Below are 15,645 nucleotides of genomic sequence, written 5' to 3'. Positions count from 1 at the left end.
GTTGATTTAGTTATTAGCCGGCGTGGACTGGTGGCTAGGATGGTGTGTCGTCGAACCGACGCAGAGAGACAAAACATGCTTCGGCTCAAGCGAGTCGAATCTACAAGGGGCGGTTCCAAATTATGAGATCCATCGATCAAACACGACAAGCCTGAATCAGCCCTGGGGGGGATATGGCGGAACCATGATGGGTTGTTGCTGCAGTTCGTATTGCAAACAATCACAGACCCAGATCCAAGTTCTCGAACTGTCCTACTGCGTTTCTCTCTTCACTACCACACCATTCACTTTTTAGTATTTATCTTTAGTTGCTCAATCTTGTTTCCTTCGGATTGATTTCCTGTTCCTCGCGTCCAGTTCGTTTTGCGAGACTGGGCTCTTCCGCGTTCTCCGCTACACCCCCCTGTCTACTGCAGGGTTCCCATACCAGCGCCTCCTTCTCGCCAGCGTCAAGGTCGACTTTCAACCTGGCTTCCCTCCCCGCTCCAAACCCAAAATATACCAGCCGCAGCCCTAGTAGCGAATGGTTGATCGCCGTGTCTTGGTCTTGTCCCATCAAGATTTTGCCGCCGGCATGACATCCTTCCCATCATTCATTGTCCTCCGTTAGCGGCTGCAGTCATCTCGCCAGAAGCAAGCCCTTTTGCCCAATTAGGTACGTGCGAGCGGCTCCCAAGTGTTGGTGCTGTGTCTGTGTTTCCCTTGTGAGATCACCTTTGCTCGGATTCAACATGGGCCAAAAAAGAAAGAAAAGCAAATTAACGGGAATAATAATAGAAAATAATCCACCTTTTTACCACCCTCGCCTTACTTTCGTCTGGCTTTGCATCTGGACGCGGAGGACACTCCACGTTGGCAAACGGACTGCCTTACACACTTTTCTTTACTTTTCCTGTTCATGGTCCCCGAGTCCTTTTGCCCTGCTCTTCTCTGGCCCTGTTCGAACCTGCAGCCCAACATCCGCTACCCGTCTTTGTTTTTTTTTCTGTTCTTTATTTTGCCCCTCTGTATTTTGCTCAAGCCTCTTTCTCGGTGACTTAACTATTTGCAGCCTCGGCGGAACCAGGGTTGTAGACCAGGCTTGCTTGAGTCCACACCGACCTGGATAGACATTCGTCGTTCAAACGCCGGGGGGATCGACTGGGATCCTGCAGCAACCCTGGCATGGGAAGCTCGTTCCGAGAAATAAACCAAGAAGTAAGAGGTTTAAGGCCATTTGTGCTATAATTGTTCACCTTTAGATCTTACTCTGGTCCTCACTTGCTCTGGTTTATCCTACTTATCCCTAGCGCACTGGAGTTTTCAGTAGCCTGCGTGGCAAAGACATATTCTCTAGCGAGAACTCCTTCCATTCGTTTCAGCCATTCTGGACGATTCAGCCCCAGAAACGCTATAAAGCTCTTTCTTCTGCGCTGTGTTATATACCGAGCCTTGACCGGGCGGGTTTCCAGGCCTTAATCTGACCCTACATTGGGACTTACCACCTCCGTACTGCTCGTCACGGTGGAAGGTCGCAAATTTATGACGGCTTAATTTGATGACGCATTTTGCTCGGTCGAGCCTTTGAAAAGAAAGGCCACAAAACAGAGGTGTGTACTCCCTTGAAGTCTGCTAGACTTGGGACGTTCTCTCATGTATAGTCGTACATGCGGTCCTAACCTTGCGACTCTTTCACAGACTGCTACGAGGTTTATTGGCTCCCAATCAAGATATTGGACACCAGTTGTTTTGGCATCTTTCGATAGCTCTTGTTAGAGGTGTGGTGTGACAAGTCGTTTGCCGCTGGGTAGAGGACTGAGCACTTGCACTGGGGGTTCGAGCCGAACAATCCGAAACGAAAGCACGATGTCGTCGACTTATTATATCGGACCTTTCGGGCGTATGTTACCTGTTGGCGGTGGTCTCGCGGAGCAAGAACCGGAACGTCCAGCTAACCTATCAGTTCCGGGAACCCACCCATATCAACTTCCACCGCCACGCACTTCGGCGCCATTGCAGTTTGGAAGCGACCCATTTCTACGGCCATGGAACCGCTCTGAGAGGGGCGACGAAGGTGAAGAGATGCCAGGCTATTCGAGGGGCCCAGGCTACCAACAGGCGAACGAGCAACTCCCTTCTGTTAGCCAGCTTCTTACCCCAACAGCGCAGTTAAGCCGTTCACCATCACCTTACAACCCTCGAAATTTTGGAATAATCTTACCTCGAAGCGAAACAGTGGAGCCGCCTGAAAGATTGCACCATAACGAGTCTAATACTCCATCCAAGGAAACGCGACCAGTATTATATGAAAACCCTAGGGCAAATGTGGATTTGATGGCTTCGCCGCAACCTCATAGCCTACCTCCTATATCTCACATCTCGACTCGTGCTATTGGACGTGATACCCCAGCATATCTAAATTTCAACCCGAATCCATCTCGCACGTCATATCCGCCTAGCCTGCACCGCCAGTATAGTGATGAGTCAAACGACAGAACTCCGGTAGCAACCGCCCCCGATGCTAGCAGTTTAGGGTTATTCAACGCTACTGGAAAATCGGCGAAGGCACAAGTTCGTCCGCACGTCGTGGACGAGAGGTATATAGATGGTGAAGGGTTGTGCTATATATACGCGGATGGGTCCCGCTGCCCTAAAATCATTGACGGCATCCCGGTTAATGCCAACTGGGGCATTACGAAAGCCGGTAAACCAAGGAAACGATTAGCCCAGGCGTGCCTCACATGCCGAGAAAAGAAGATAAAGTGTCACCCTAATTTGCCAAAATGCGACCAGTGCCAAAAATCTGGAAGGGAGTGCAGGTTTGAGAGCGCGTAAGTATTCAGGCGACGCAGGGGAGGACTACGAGCGTTAATTGCTAACTTGATCACAGACCACGTGGCCATCGTGCGGCCTCAAGAGCTTCACAATTCGCGAGGAAATATGACATGCGAGACAATCCTACAATGGGCAACCCTAACAATGCCGGTACCACTAGCTCACTATACGCTGTTGCGAGGGCTTCAGAAAGTTCGAGTTCCCTTCCGGGGACAAACTCCCAGTCCCCTTTATCTGATGATTCTATGCTTACGCCTTCTGCGGTGGATAGCAACCGTGAGAGCATTACCGATTTTGACCAACAATGTGCAACTAGACTACCGCAAATATCTTGTGGGAATGTGAATATGCTGAGGCATTCCACAGAGAGTGCCAGCTCGGGTTTCACGGACTATACCGAGATATTAACAGAAATCAAGGATCTAGACTCCCAAGATTCACTGGCGAACGACTGGAGAGTAGATCCTCATACGGCCGATCCGGAATCTACCATACATTTTACCGAAATATATTTTACATTCGTCAATGATCACTTGTATTATATGTTTCCACGAAGGCGATTTCTGCTCTGGTTGAAATCATGTCGGACCAAGTCACTTGATGATGCAATGCTCATCTATTCTATCATGGCCTTAGGATGTATTTTCTCCGACAGGCCTGATAGGATAGCGGCCATGAAGAGATACTCTCGCACCGCTCGGTATGCACTCGAGCATAGCCAGCACAGTCTTTCCTTACAGCTTGCCCAGAGCCAGATCATAATGAGTCTCTGGTACCTCGCTATCGGGGCGCTCGCGAAGTCTTGGGATGCTGCTGGCGCTGCAGTGCGAACAGTGTGCGGCCTGCGGTATAACGTTGAGATGGGAGGAGTTATCGTGGAGCAAAGCCAATCCTGCGAGTACGGCTTGCATCCTCAAGCCCTAATTGAATGTCGCCGACGAACTTTTTGGATCGCCTTCTTAACTGACGTAAGTAGCATATCCAGTTGTGCTCAAAATCCCCTACTTTATTTCTTGCTTAGCATTTCTAAATATTTCATAGCGCCTGTCATGTTTCTATGCGCCTTCAACTACCTTCATCTCCTCTCAGACAGCATTGTTGAGACTTCCTTGCCGCGAAGAAATCTACGAAGCTCAAGAGTACACGACCGTGCCGTTTTTCCAAAGCTTTTTGAACCAGGTCCCTTCCCATGACAATGAAATGTCCGGTTTGAGTACAATGGCACTTTTGATAGACGTCATGTCCATATGGGGAGATATTTCGGACCATGTGTTCCGGCTATCTTTGATCCCGGCAGAATCGTACTGCAAACTTTTTGAAGATTTCTATGGTACCATGGTCCGTCGGTTAGACCAATGGCTTTCAAGACTGCCGAACTATTTGACATTTACCGCGATGAACCTGGAGAGAAGTATTCAGGGGAGGAAAGTCGATTCATTCATGTCAATACATCTCTTATACCATGCTGCGCTATTGAAGCTGAATCGATACGCACGCTCGCAGCTTCTGCGACCGGGGATGGCCTCGAAATATGTTCACATCGCTAGGAATCACGCGGTGGAAATTCTTCGGTCCGCGCTCGCCCTAGAACGTTATGTCTCTGACTACAACGCGTCTCCGACGACAACAGACCCAGTGGATTCAAAAGGCGTTTTGATAAACCCCTTCCTCGGTTATGTGATACTGTCTGCAGTTGATGTTCTCAGTGCCGGTGGACTAATGATCGATCTTCCGGAATGTATCAACCTGCTCCATGGCGGACTAGAAGTCATTCGAGACCTCAGTTTCTTCTGGGGTAGCATTAAGCCCTTAGTATCACTGATCAAGACACGTTTGGATGCACTTACGGAGGCCTTTTGTCAAGTGGATTCCGGAGGAAAAGTGGCCTTCCTCCTGGACGGGCCGTCCCTGGATAGTCAGGTACAGAACGAAGTTCAGAAACAAGATTCATCCACCAACGAGGACTTGTTTCATGGAGGGCTTCCATGGGAGCAACTTTTTCTTGCATTTGGGTTAGTTGATGTTCCGTTCTCGATGCAGAACATAGTTTGGATCAGACCCCGAAGTTGAGAATGAACCCCGTGTTGACCGTGATGATTGACACGTAAGATATGTAACTGTTCGATGACACAGAATAAGCTTTTTACTTAATATGGGATCTTGTTTTGAATATTTCCTTGGGACTTTCACTCTATTCTGAGGTAGTAACAGGCGCTTATGGCATTCCCAGAAATTCTAACGGGTATGAATTCCAGCATGAGCTATAGATAGTAATATTCTGATTTTGCATTTAAGACAACATAGAGGCGATCAAAACCGGTATTCCCCACCACCGACCTTAGTCTAGGGTTTCCCCGGATAAAGCCTTAACTGGCCTGTTCGCCCTCATATGATCCATAACCTGCAGGTAGCGAATGCGTCAGGTCCGAAAATCATTTCAATTAGCTGCCTTGAGAAACATCCTTATGTTTATCTATTTAAACCTTGCCCAGGGGTCGTCGGGGTAAGAACCTTAACCAGGGGAATCGCCTGCATCCAGCAATATCTCCCTTATCTTCCTCTTTACCCTAAATTATTTTTTACCGCTGTCATATTAATCGTCGTCATGAGGATGAATACTCCGTTGAAGATACTAATTTAGACATTAAGGAAAACCTGTTGAGGTTGACTTGCGTGGTTGAGCAGCACCCTCCAGTGAAGACTCTCATCATGCTGGGAGAAATGAAAACAAATGCTTAGATAGAAACTCGTGCAGATAGAATTCAAGATAAGAACCATGCAATAGCAATAAAAACATGAGCTCGATATATTCCCAATGTTTCCCCAAATTCGTTTTAGTATTGCTAGGGGGCTGATCCGGAGGGCCGAGGAGTGTGATGCATCATACAACTACACCGAACTACTCCTTCAATCCTTCGCAACAACCTAGACGTTGAAGCCACTCGAGTCACTCTTCTCGCGATTTCTTGAGTTGATTTCTACATGTGTACTAAGGCACTAAAAGGATACTATTAATTGTCGAATATGAGTTGTATAGAACGTCAGAATTTTAACTTGCTTGGAGCAATCAACAAGCAACCGGTCTGGCATATCAGACCCATCCTCAGATCAATGAAGAAAATGGACAAAGGGACATGGTCAAAATTCTTATAGTGAATATTCGGTCATAACGTCTACATAGGTTCATTAAAAGGTAAGTGCCGACCACTAAGTGAAAGCATAGTGAATCACCTCTAGACCTTCATAGCCCTAACATCTTCACCAACGTATTTGGGCCGTTGACATATAACAATGAACGTCGTGTCAGTGGGATTTGGTTTTTTCCCCCTATCCCCATCATTCGGCATTCATTATATGCCTACTCTTTCGTACCCTATCCCATACCCTATTTCACACCTAGGTCTCATACAAACCTACAAGATGGACGACCATAACAAGCGTGTCTCAGACTACTTCAAGACCCGCACCAAAGGCCAGAACGGTCTTTGGAAGGACATCATGATGACCCTTAACAAAGACCACTCCATCATACTCGGTGATAACGACTACCTCAACCTCGCCCACCACAAGGACGTCCTCACCAAGCAAGCCAACGACCTCATCAAGTCAACATCCAGCGACGCCAACGACAACATCCGCTCCTCAGCCTTCCTCTCCGAGTTCGACCCTCACACTGCTCTCGAAAAGGACCTCACAGCCTGGTTCGGCAAAGACTGCTACCTCGCCCAGTCCGGCTACGCCGCCAACGTCGGAGTCATGCACGCCGTCTGCCACCCAAACATGCACGTCTACGCCGACCAACTCCTACACATGTCCTTCTACGACGGCCTCGCATCCCGCGGGGTCAAACTACACTTCTTCAAACACAACAACCCCTCCAGCCTCGAGTCCCAGATCAAAAAGCACGGACCGGGCTTCATCCTCGTCGAATCCATCTACAGCACCACGGGCTCCTTCGCACCCCTCGAGGCCATCGTCTCCCTCAAAAAAAGACACAACTGCATCCTCCTCGTCGACGAGTCCCACTCCCTCGGCCTCTTCGGATCGCAGGGCCTCGGAATCCTGCATTCCCTCAACCTCGCCCCCGATGCAGACTATGTCACCGCCAGCCTGGCAAAGGCCTACGCTACCCGCGCCGGCATAGTGTTCAGCTCGAACGCGCTGTACGTCCGCGAACGCTCATACCCGTTTATATTCTCCTCCGGGCTCGTGCAGAACGACGTCGTGCGCATCCGCGCAATCTGGGAAGCCATCAAAGCCGCCGACGCTCGACGCGAACGGCTACTCAGCATCTCGACATTGTTCCGGCGGGAGATGGATAAAGTTGCCCCTGTTGCGGGTGGGTTAAAGCATACCCCTTGTGCGATTGTCAGTGTGCATATGGAGAACGAGGATAAGCTGGCTGAGCTGCATCGGTTTCTTTCGGATAGAGGGATTCTGGCGGCGCCGTTTTTGGCGCCGGCCACTTCGCCAGATGCGCCGCTTTTGAGGTTTTCGTTGCATTGTGATATTGGGGTTGAAGAAGTCCGGAAGGTTGTGGGGGCTGTGGGGGAGTGGTATTCTAGGCGTAAGTCTAAGCTCTAGCTAGGTTTCTCCTGGATGTTTTTACTGTGTTACACAGCGCCAAAGTACCTGGAGTAGGATAGGCAAATACATAATAGCTAGTCCTATAGATGGGATTTATAGGTATCTTATTGTCGATAGTGGTTGATCCGCAGTTTACTATTGTACCTGTGGAGGGTGCTGATTGGGGCCGTTGCCATTGATATTGAACAGTAACACCGGAGGGCCAGTTCCAATTGTGTTGTTGTTTATACGACTTCAAAAGTAATTGCATCCGAGTAGAAACGACTTTACTTTCCGTAAACCTCGATACATACTGCTGGTTCAGTTAACTCGACGTGTTTACTTTATCCAAGATGGCCCCTGTCACTCGCAGTGCCAGTCGGAATGCAGGCAATCAGCGCCCACTAGCTGCTTATGTTAACGGTGGGAAAGATCGCTTTGGTCAAAAGTACGTCGCTAACATCCGAAATAGAACTCCACAAGGTCAGCGTTGCCGCGAAGACCAGGTCGATCATCTTTGGCATAGCGCCTACAACCACGCCTTCATTCGTGGTGATACCTCGGTCCCTGTGACCTTTCAAATTGAGAGAGAGCCGTATCTCGCTCAAAACCGAGAGAAACGTTCGAACATGGCTGTTGTGAACATACGCAACAACGCTATGCACAAAGTTATCCTTTTTGAGGCTAAACGGCCTGTCGACCGTAGGGGCAAGGATCCCTTGCCAACTGACCGTGAATGGAGGAACGTCAGGTCGCAGTTGGAGGAAAACATGCTCCTGGCACGACGTTCAGACGGGGCTGTTCAGGGTATGTACGGGATAACAGCGATTGGCATATGGGCTCGGGCCTACAAGTTGTCAATTGGCAGTAACCGACTCCGGGAAGCTTACCGGTCCCGGAACGACCAAAAAGCCATGTTCCACGCGGTAGATGATAGTGTATACGTCCAGGGGCTTCTAAAGCTCTGGGCGTATGAGATCAGAAGTGGCCGTAACTAGTGAGTTGTGGCAGCTTTCCTTGTGCGACGACGAATGGAGGAAGCACTTGGGACATCCATATATCCGCGGGGCCAATTTGGCACTGTGCGTTTTCTTTCCAGGACTACGGGCCTGAAGTCGTCGCTTGTCACGTTAGTGTTTCCTCCCCCTTCGGGGCATTCTCTCTTCGGCTTGTCCGGGGGCAGGAAGTCTTGATCAGGAGTCTCCGTTAAGGTCAACAAGTTCCATTCTGCTAACAAGATGGCAATTCGCTTTTGTATCCTTTAGAGCAACTTTTCTACGTCCAGTAGTCCTCTCGGGATCCTCTGACACCCAAGTCTACAAGTAATCGACCCTAGATTGCGTTTTGAACCTCTCAGCATGGTCATGAACAGCGGGGGCCAGGGACTGAGAGTAACAAACCTCAAACGTAGCGACAACCTCAACTATATCCTCCATTTCCATTCCAATATCAAATGCACATTTATCATTGGCATCAAACCCGAAAGCTTGTGGCTCATTCCTGCGGGAATACGCCATGTTCTTCGACAGCACTCCCAAAGACGAGATCTTCTCATTGAAATATCTTATGCGGAAGCCACCGAAATCCTCGGGCTTTGCGTTGAAAAGTATACGGACGCCATTGCCATCGAACGGACTCTCGGGGGCCGACTTTTTGGTTTCGCCCCCGGCATTCTCCTGGCCGTAGTAAGCGTCCATTTTCTTCTGCAGGTCCCGAGGGCATATGTTCTTTGATTTTTTGTTTCTAGTCCCCAGGGTGATGTTTTCATGCTCTTTGCTGATGAACTCCACTGCTAGGATGTCCGTCTCAGTCTCGAACACTTTCCAACCTGCCTGGGCTTCGTCCCTCTCGTGGACCGTCTTGCTCGATACCATCGTCACACCAATCTTAACTAGAGAGGGTGAAATTTTGGCTCTTTCAACTCTTCTACCTGTGGCGCATGAGTCATTGTGATAATGCTGTAGTGCGCGCCCAGAGAACCACAATGGTGATTCCTGCAAGCCATTCTGCGCAGCAAGGACATCCTTTATCCACTGGACAACTTCCCAAACCTTGACGGTCGTCTCTAATTTGTTCCCAATATTCATGGAAGCATGGTAAAGAAGCCCCCAGTCAGTATATTGACTTTGGATCCCGCTTTGATCAAGGTCAGTAACGCCGCAGGCGATATAATCGAGGTATCCACGATCAGCGTCCCGTTTGAACCGTGACTTCCAGAAGAAGTTATCATGGAAGACGGTGCTCATTGCTCGTGAGACTCGACGCAGATCCAGGAATTCATGGCTGGGAAGTAAAAGTGCTACTTTTTCGCGGATTTCGAGAGGCAGTCGTCGGAAAGGATCGGTGGGGTTAGAAGAAGAGCTGGTCTTCTCCTTCATGGAGCTGGAGGGCTCAGGGAATTCCCTGTCACCCTGGAGGAATTCCTCCAGGGTCTTCTCTCTGCAAGGGTGGTACTGGCTGGGATCAGAATATGCAGGATCTATACACGCACCACCATAGTCAGGTAGCACTTGGTTAGAAAAAATGCAAAAGGCAGACAGCACATAATGATACCTACCCCTCGACGGCGGTACTTCACACAAGACTTCATACAATTCTCGCAGATTAGGCTTACCGCTTGGGTAAAGCTTTTTCTCTGCGTATTGCCAGCACTGCTCATGCACAATGAAAAATTCCTCGCTTGGATTGGAGCAACAATGCCGGCTCTCCCAGGGCTTCAGTGGGCAGTTGGGGTAGTCGTTAAACTTGATTTTCCTATTCTTGTGAGCCCCCGTGGCGACCTTGTTGTACTTGCTGGCTATCCCCGTTAAGCTTATCCATCCATGGGGTGTGGGATGTACTTTTATTGATGAGTATGGTCAGTGAACCTGTTGACATGATAGAATGCAAAGCACCGCGAAAAACCACTGGCAGAAGAGGTTGAGAACTTACGCACGCGGATTGTGTCAAGCCAGACTGGAGACGGCGTGGCGGTGGCACATCCGCATAGTATGCAGCGAGTGAAATCGAGCAAATGGTCGATGTATAAGGCCATTGTGTGCTATGCCAGGCGGAATAGTCGCGTGAGGATAGTGGGAAGTTGCTGTCTTGTTAGAAGTATCCAGGACATGACGTATCTAGGATGGACGCCAAAGCTTGTTAGATGAATAAAGTTAGGATCATGCGGTCAAGATCGTGCAAATTCTATGGGCTGATTATGGACTGATAGCTGGCACATGAAGTTCCAAGGATGCAGATGGAATAGTACCAGGTACCGTTGTGGTCATGCAGTCATACTAAGTCCATGAAAACGACAGCCACCCTAGGTTAGTGTAAGGCACTGGGAGGTGCCGAGGTCTAGCAACTAATAAGTGAGGTCAAACGATAAAGAAGAATGCATCACTTAAAAGATCTAAAGAGGATCTTCCTAGAGGCAGGTCGGGGGCGGACCGGTCCCCGTGTCCTGCTGATCAGGTCATCCATCCGATTGATCCCCTTCTAGATCAAATCTTTTTGCTCTCTTCCACCCATTACTGAACAGCGAGCTCGATTATTAATTCCTATGAACGTAGGTATTGTATTCTAAGGCTACTCCATTATTATATTCTAAACTCATCCTGCAAGACATTACTTTATATTTTTACTTTTCCCCCAAAAGTTTCCAAGGCCTGCTTCCTTATCTGTGCTGTGGTTACTTTTCTACCTGCTTCAATTCATGTCAAGAAAAAGAAAAACCTATCTGACGAAGATATCTGGCTAGCCACCAGTTGTGTATGGCTTTTTGATCTTGCAGTATGACGTGAAATGATGCCCTGGCCCTGGACTTCAACCTTTGCCTGGCTTTATTGTACCTATTGCTGTCATTGCTGCATTGTGTTGCCTATTGTATAACCCGGTTAACCAACAACCACAATAGGGCAGCCCTGAATAATAAATAACTCTAACCATAAGTGCTAGACAGTCAGGTAGATTAATAGGAGACTTTCTAAATTATCTAGAATCAATGCATAATAGCGGCCGACTTGAGACCTCCAATTGATACCACTGTAACCTTTGCTAAGTAAACTAGGTATATATAGCAGCTAGAGTAATGAATTCAAATGCATAGTCCACATATTTACTAGTTTCCGAGTAGAATTGAACTGGCACTACCGGTGCCGTACATTATCTTTGTCCATTGGGAACTACGACCTCGGCAATATCTAGAAAATGCCGAACAGCGAAGGACTCGAGACTGCAATATATATTAATAGGACAATTTATCACCATTCTCATTATCCTGGCATCAGAAGCGCCGGCGCATATACCCCTCGTTGATACCTGAGCTCATAAGGCTCGAAGGTTGAAGTCTGCATCTGACCAAAAACGGTTCAAAATCCTGCATCCTGCCCAGAGACCAAGGCCCTATAGATCGACAAACACAGATCGAATTAGAAACCTAAACTATTAGGTCGATACCTGATCTAAGCGCCGTGATAAAGCCCACCCCAGAGTACAAACATCATTGGTCGATCTGCGATCTCACAAAGAGGAGAGAATCTCCACCGGCCGTGGGGGGCATATCTGACACTGACAGCAACAGTCTAATCAGATCATGAGACAAGGTGCTAATAACCATGCGCTCCACTGCAGAAATGGAACCAGGATTCAGGATCCAGGAAATTCCAAAATAGTGGGATCGTGGCTTTCTACTGGCAGATCCTTAACCGCCGGCACTAAATTCTGACGAGTTAACGGCTGACAAGCTCGCAGGAGAGAGGGGCAGGGCCTAATTGGTATGACGTGGTCGGGGATCGTCCTGAACAAAGTGCTTTGTTTTAGGTTTGCGAGGGGTTTGACGAGTTTATTTTGGGTTCATGTTTTGACGTTGAGACTGCGTTTGGGATCTGGCTGCTGTCCACTCGAGATAAATGGTTGTTATTGGCTCGGGCGAGGATACGGTGAAGCAGGGCGGCGGTTAAATGAGTACTATTTTTTACTGCTGCATCCTGTCAGAGCTCAATGGTGAGTTTGAGTTTAGAGTGTGACGTGGTCCTGGCCGTGGTTTGATGGCTAGGTGAGAATGGACGCGCGCGCTCTAGGGCTATTATGATCGTATATCGGTTTGGACCGTTGACTTTTGATCGGATTGATGTGGATCCTAGTTAGTGGTATTTTATCATTATGCAGGGGAAGCGTTCTACAATTCTAGGGTATCCACACGATGTACGAGGAGTATCAGAAACAATGGCAACAGCCCAATTGGATATGAGATGGTATCTGGCGCCCAATGACCTATATATACTATGCGAACTCACACCCGCGCTGTCCAATCCAACCAATGTAAATACATGAAGCGAAACGAAAAGAAAAAACAGTTCCAAGCGCATGCAAGGTCACAACCCTAAGCGAGTAGAAACGAAGGTAAGCTTGCATGAGAATGGACGTACCACCCGAGCCAGCGGATAGGTACGCATCTATGCGTGGTTGTGACCGTGCACGCGTCGGCGCTTCTCCTTGAGCATGCGGGACTTGACCTCGACAGCCTTGACAGCAAAGTCGCGGTTCTGGCCAGGGGTGCACTGGGTGCCGCCCGACATGGCTTGGACTGCAGTCCATTGACCGCTGGCGCAGCGCTGGAAGGAGGATCCTCCAACGCAGTTCCAGGCACCCTCGTCGGTACAGGCGCCGGAAAGAGCACCCTCGGTAGACCCTGAAGAGCCACCGGGCGTTGAGGTTGGGGCGGCGGTGGGGGCAGCAGGAGAAGACACGAAGGTCGATGAAGCGGTGGGAGCAACGGGGGCGGGCGCTTGAGTGGTAGTGGTCTGTCCGGTTTGGATTGGGGCGACACCGGCAGCTCCTCCGACGCTGACAGAAGCGGTGGGCGTTGGCTCGGATCCAGCACCACCATCTGCAGAAGTAGGCTCGGGGGCAGAGCCGCCGCCGCCGCTCATGCCATCACCTCCCCAGGTAGGTGAGCCAGTGTCACAAACACTGCTGGCGTCTGCGAGAAGGTGGCTCTCGTTGAGGGATTCAACATCGTCACCGGGGTTGGGAAAGCGAATGGACTTTTTCTCTTTCGTTTGACAACCGTTGATGTTGGCAATAAACAGAGGAGGGTATTCTTCAGCACGCTTCTTGACAGCAGATTCATCCGATCTCTTCGACGAGCCACCCCCACTCAGAGTAATCGGAGCACAGTTCATGTACATCTCACGGTTCCCAATGCGGTTGAACCAAGTCCAGGCGAGGGTATATTTGCCATCCTCGAAACTATCGGGAATGGTAAAACTAGGGGTGAATGAGCTCTTCGCACCCGCGGCAGTTCCGCTGTTGGTGTCGCCCTCATTCGGGTCCATGCAACCACCCTCAATAGACTTGATGACGCTCCATTTCGTGTCCTTGGTAGGCTGTCGGTCCGAAGTGATACTGATCTGACAAGAGCCACCACCGTGGGTTGCACTACCCTTGAACTCAAGTTGTTGGGGCTGACCCTTAGTCATCTGGTTCTCTTTGGTGACAGTATAGTCGGTTTCCTTGCAGGGGAAGTTGCTTCCATCCGCCTCGATTGGAGAGTTGTCCCAGGACTTGAAGTTGTAGGGTTCAGGGTTGACAAGGAGCATGTGAGCATCAACAAGGGAGGAGCCCAGGAGAGCAGCAACCGCAAGAGCCGACTTGGAGAACATTTTGATGGATTTCGGTCGATTCGATAGCTGATAATCGTTCGACAGTTGAATGAATGTGTATTCTGACCGTACCAGACGAATCAGAATATATATATAGACAGGAAGTGGTAAGAAAGTCTGGATAGGAGTTAGTCAATGTACATCATATGTTTATATAGTACCAGTGTAACAAAACGACTAGTACATCGTTGGCGAGAAAGTATCCAATGCGGACAGAATCGGGTTGCTAAAGGAATACCTTTTCTTAGGGCACGATAAGGGTAGCCTGGGTTGACGAGAAGACGAATGGCTCGTTGTCACTTGATGTCTAGAAAGGAATGTCGGTGGTCTGCCACAGGCAAAAGCACCAAAAGGTTTGAAAAGGAATGAGACAGGAACTAGCCTGTAGAACTGTCGAACGAATTCAGGTGGAAGGATCGAAACGCGCTGCGTGATGGAGAAGAAGAGAAGGAAACAATTCTACAACGAGATCGAAGGGAGTCTTATATCTGCCATCTCGCAGCGTCGCAAGCACATAGGAAGTCTTCGATCCTAGCCGACGAAGGCGCTCTGGAGTGGGGGCCTCAGGGGGAATCATGGCCATCAGGGACCCTGAGTTGCATCGCGAATGGATGCATCTTGCAAAAGATGAAACAGCCCGCATCGGAGGTCCACTGCAGACCAAGAAGGAGGATGGCAAAGACAAAAGTCAGAAGCGAGGATGATGTTCTATTCGGCCACCTTTGATCTCCGCTAGGCCGCTTTGGGCGCTAGTCCCGAGACAGGGATGCTGGCCAGCCCACTCGCTCTGAAGAATCTCGACCAACCAGGCTAAGTCCGTACCGTCAATACGTGTATGCGACAGGGGTGCGCACTGCAAGGGAGCGTATTGGACGGTACGGCAGTTCGTAAATTCTCCGCGTGGGAAACTTTCGCCTGAGACTGGGCGTGTCGCACCATCTGGCCGTTCAGAGGGTCAGGGCCCCAAGTGCCTGGTTCAGCAGTCCACCGTCAACGTCAGATTGGCTGACGGAACGGCTGATCGGTTGCGAATCAGCACTCTGCATTGCACTCTCTGTCGAAAGATCTTCCTGGTTTCAGGCCAGAAATTTCGGTCTGGGTGTCTGCAGCGGCACAGCCATGGACGACAGCATCTGTGTTACATTCGGCAGGGTCCAGCTTTGAGGAGTCCCTCCCATGTCCACGGTTGGGTATACTTCCCGCTCTTAATCCTCCCGAAGCGAGATTATCACATCCCACAACTGATGGATCAAGAGTTTCTAGTCCTCCAAGCCATGTAACGTGTGTCCATCACCGTAATTATTATTATTGCCAGATGGACCGAAGAATGAGATGAAGGAGCGACTCCAACGATCTCCACGCCACGGGCGATTCGGCTCATCCTTCAGCTTCAATCAGATTCACGATTCACCCGTCATCTTCGTCTACTCTTGCTTCACGAATTCCTTCCAATCTGGGAATAATCGGATGGCTCCAGGCTTCCCCGACCAAAAGGCGTGGGGCGATCCGCGCCAAAGCCTGAGCCACTGACATTTGCTATCCGATGGCAACAGAATCACACTTCCCAGATGGGTCATTATGGGGGAACATTGCCGTTTCATGCTGGTGGGCTGGCTGTCAA

The 15,645-nt window shown here is 49.5% G+C and overlaps 5 protein-coding genes across 5 annotated transcripts; 3 read left to right on the top strand and 2 right to left on the bottom strand.

Annotated features, from left to right (window-relative positions):
* Positions 1–1,845: 1,845 nt before the first annotated feature.
* On the top strand, positions 1,846–4,884 carry ASPVEDRAFT_89192 (uncharacterized protein; the record flags this gene model as incomplete). The annotated part of the gene is made up of 3 exons (XM_040818555.1): positions 1,846–2,810; positions 2,870–3,782; positions 3,856–4,884. The coding sequence occupies 3 exons, from the start codon at positions 1,846–1,848 to the stop codon at positions 4,882–4,884; spliced, it is 2,907 nt and encodes a 968-aa protein (XP_040673720.1).
* Positions 4,885–6,234: 1,350 nt separating this feature from the next.
* On the top strand, positions 6,235–7,398 carry ASPVEDRAFT_89191 (uncharacterized protein; the record flags this gene model as incomplete). The annotated part of the gene is made up of 1 exon (XM_040818553.1): positions 6,235–7,398. One exon carries the CDS (start codon positions 6,235–6,237, stop codon positions 7,396–7,398), a length of 1,164 nt encoding a protein of 387 aa, XP_040673719.1.
* A 335-nt stretch (positions 7,399–7,733) lies between these two features.
* Positions 7,734–8,378, top strand: ASPVEDRAFT_89190 (uncharacterized protein; the record flags this gene model as incomplete). Its single annotated transcript, XM_040818552.1, has 1 exon — positions 7,734–8,378. One exon carries the CDS (start codon positions 7,734–7,736, stop codon positions 8,376–8,378), a length of 645 nt encoding a protein of 214 aa, XP_040673718.1.
* Positions 8,379–8,607: 229 nt separating this feature from the next.
* Positions 8,608–10,711, bottom strand: ASPVEDRAFT_47140 (uncharacterized protein). Its single transcript, XM_040813712.1, has 4 exons — positions 10,312–10,711; positions 9,938–10,219; positions 8,781–9,859; positions 8,608–8,712 (listed from the first exon to the last, which is right to left on the bottom strand). The coding sequence occupies exons 1-4, from the start codon at positions 10,412–10,414 to the stop codon at positions 8,656–8,658; spliced, it is 1,521 nt and encodes a 506-aa protein (XP_040673717.1). The 5' UTR covers positions 10,415–10,711; the 3' UTR covers positions 8,608–8,655.
* A 2,104-nt stretch (positions 10,712–12,815) lies between these two features.
* Positions 12,816–14,024, bottom strand: ASPVEDRAFT_89188 (lytic polysaccharide monooxygenase AA11 family protein; the record flags this gene model as incomplete). The annotated part of the gene is made up of 1 exon (XM_040818551.1): positions 12,816–14,024. The coding sequence occupies one exon, from the start codon at positions 14,022–14,024 to the stop codon at positions 12,816–12,818; it is 1,209 nt and encodes a 402-aa protein (XP_040673716.1).
* Positions 14,025–15,645: the final 1,621 nt, after the last annotated feature.

The sequence above is a fragment of the Aspergillus versicolor genome (genome assembly GCF_001890125.1).
Source record: "Aspergillus versicolor CBS 583.65 unplaced genomic scaffold ASPVEscaffold_14, whole genome shotgun sequence".
Classification (NCBI taxonomy): Eukaryota; Fungi; Ascomycota; class Eurotiomycetes; order Eurotiales; family Aspergillaceae; genus Aspergillus; species Aspergillus versicolor.
This window is presented reverse-complemented; position numbering and strand designations above follow the sequence as displayed.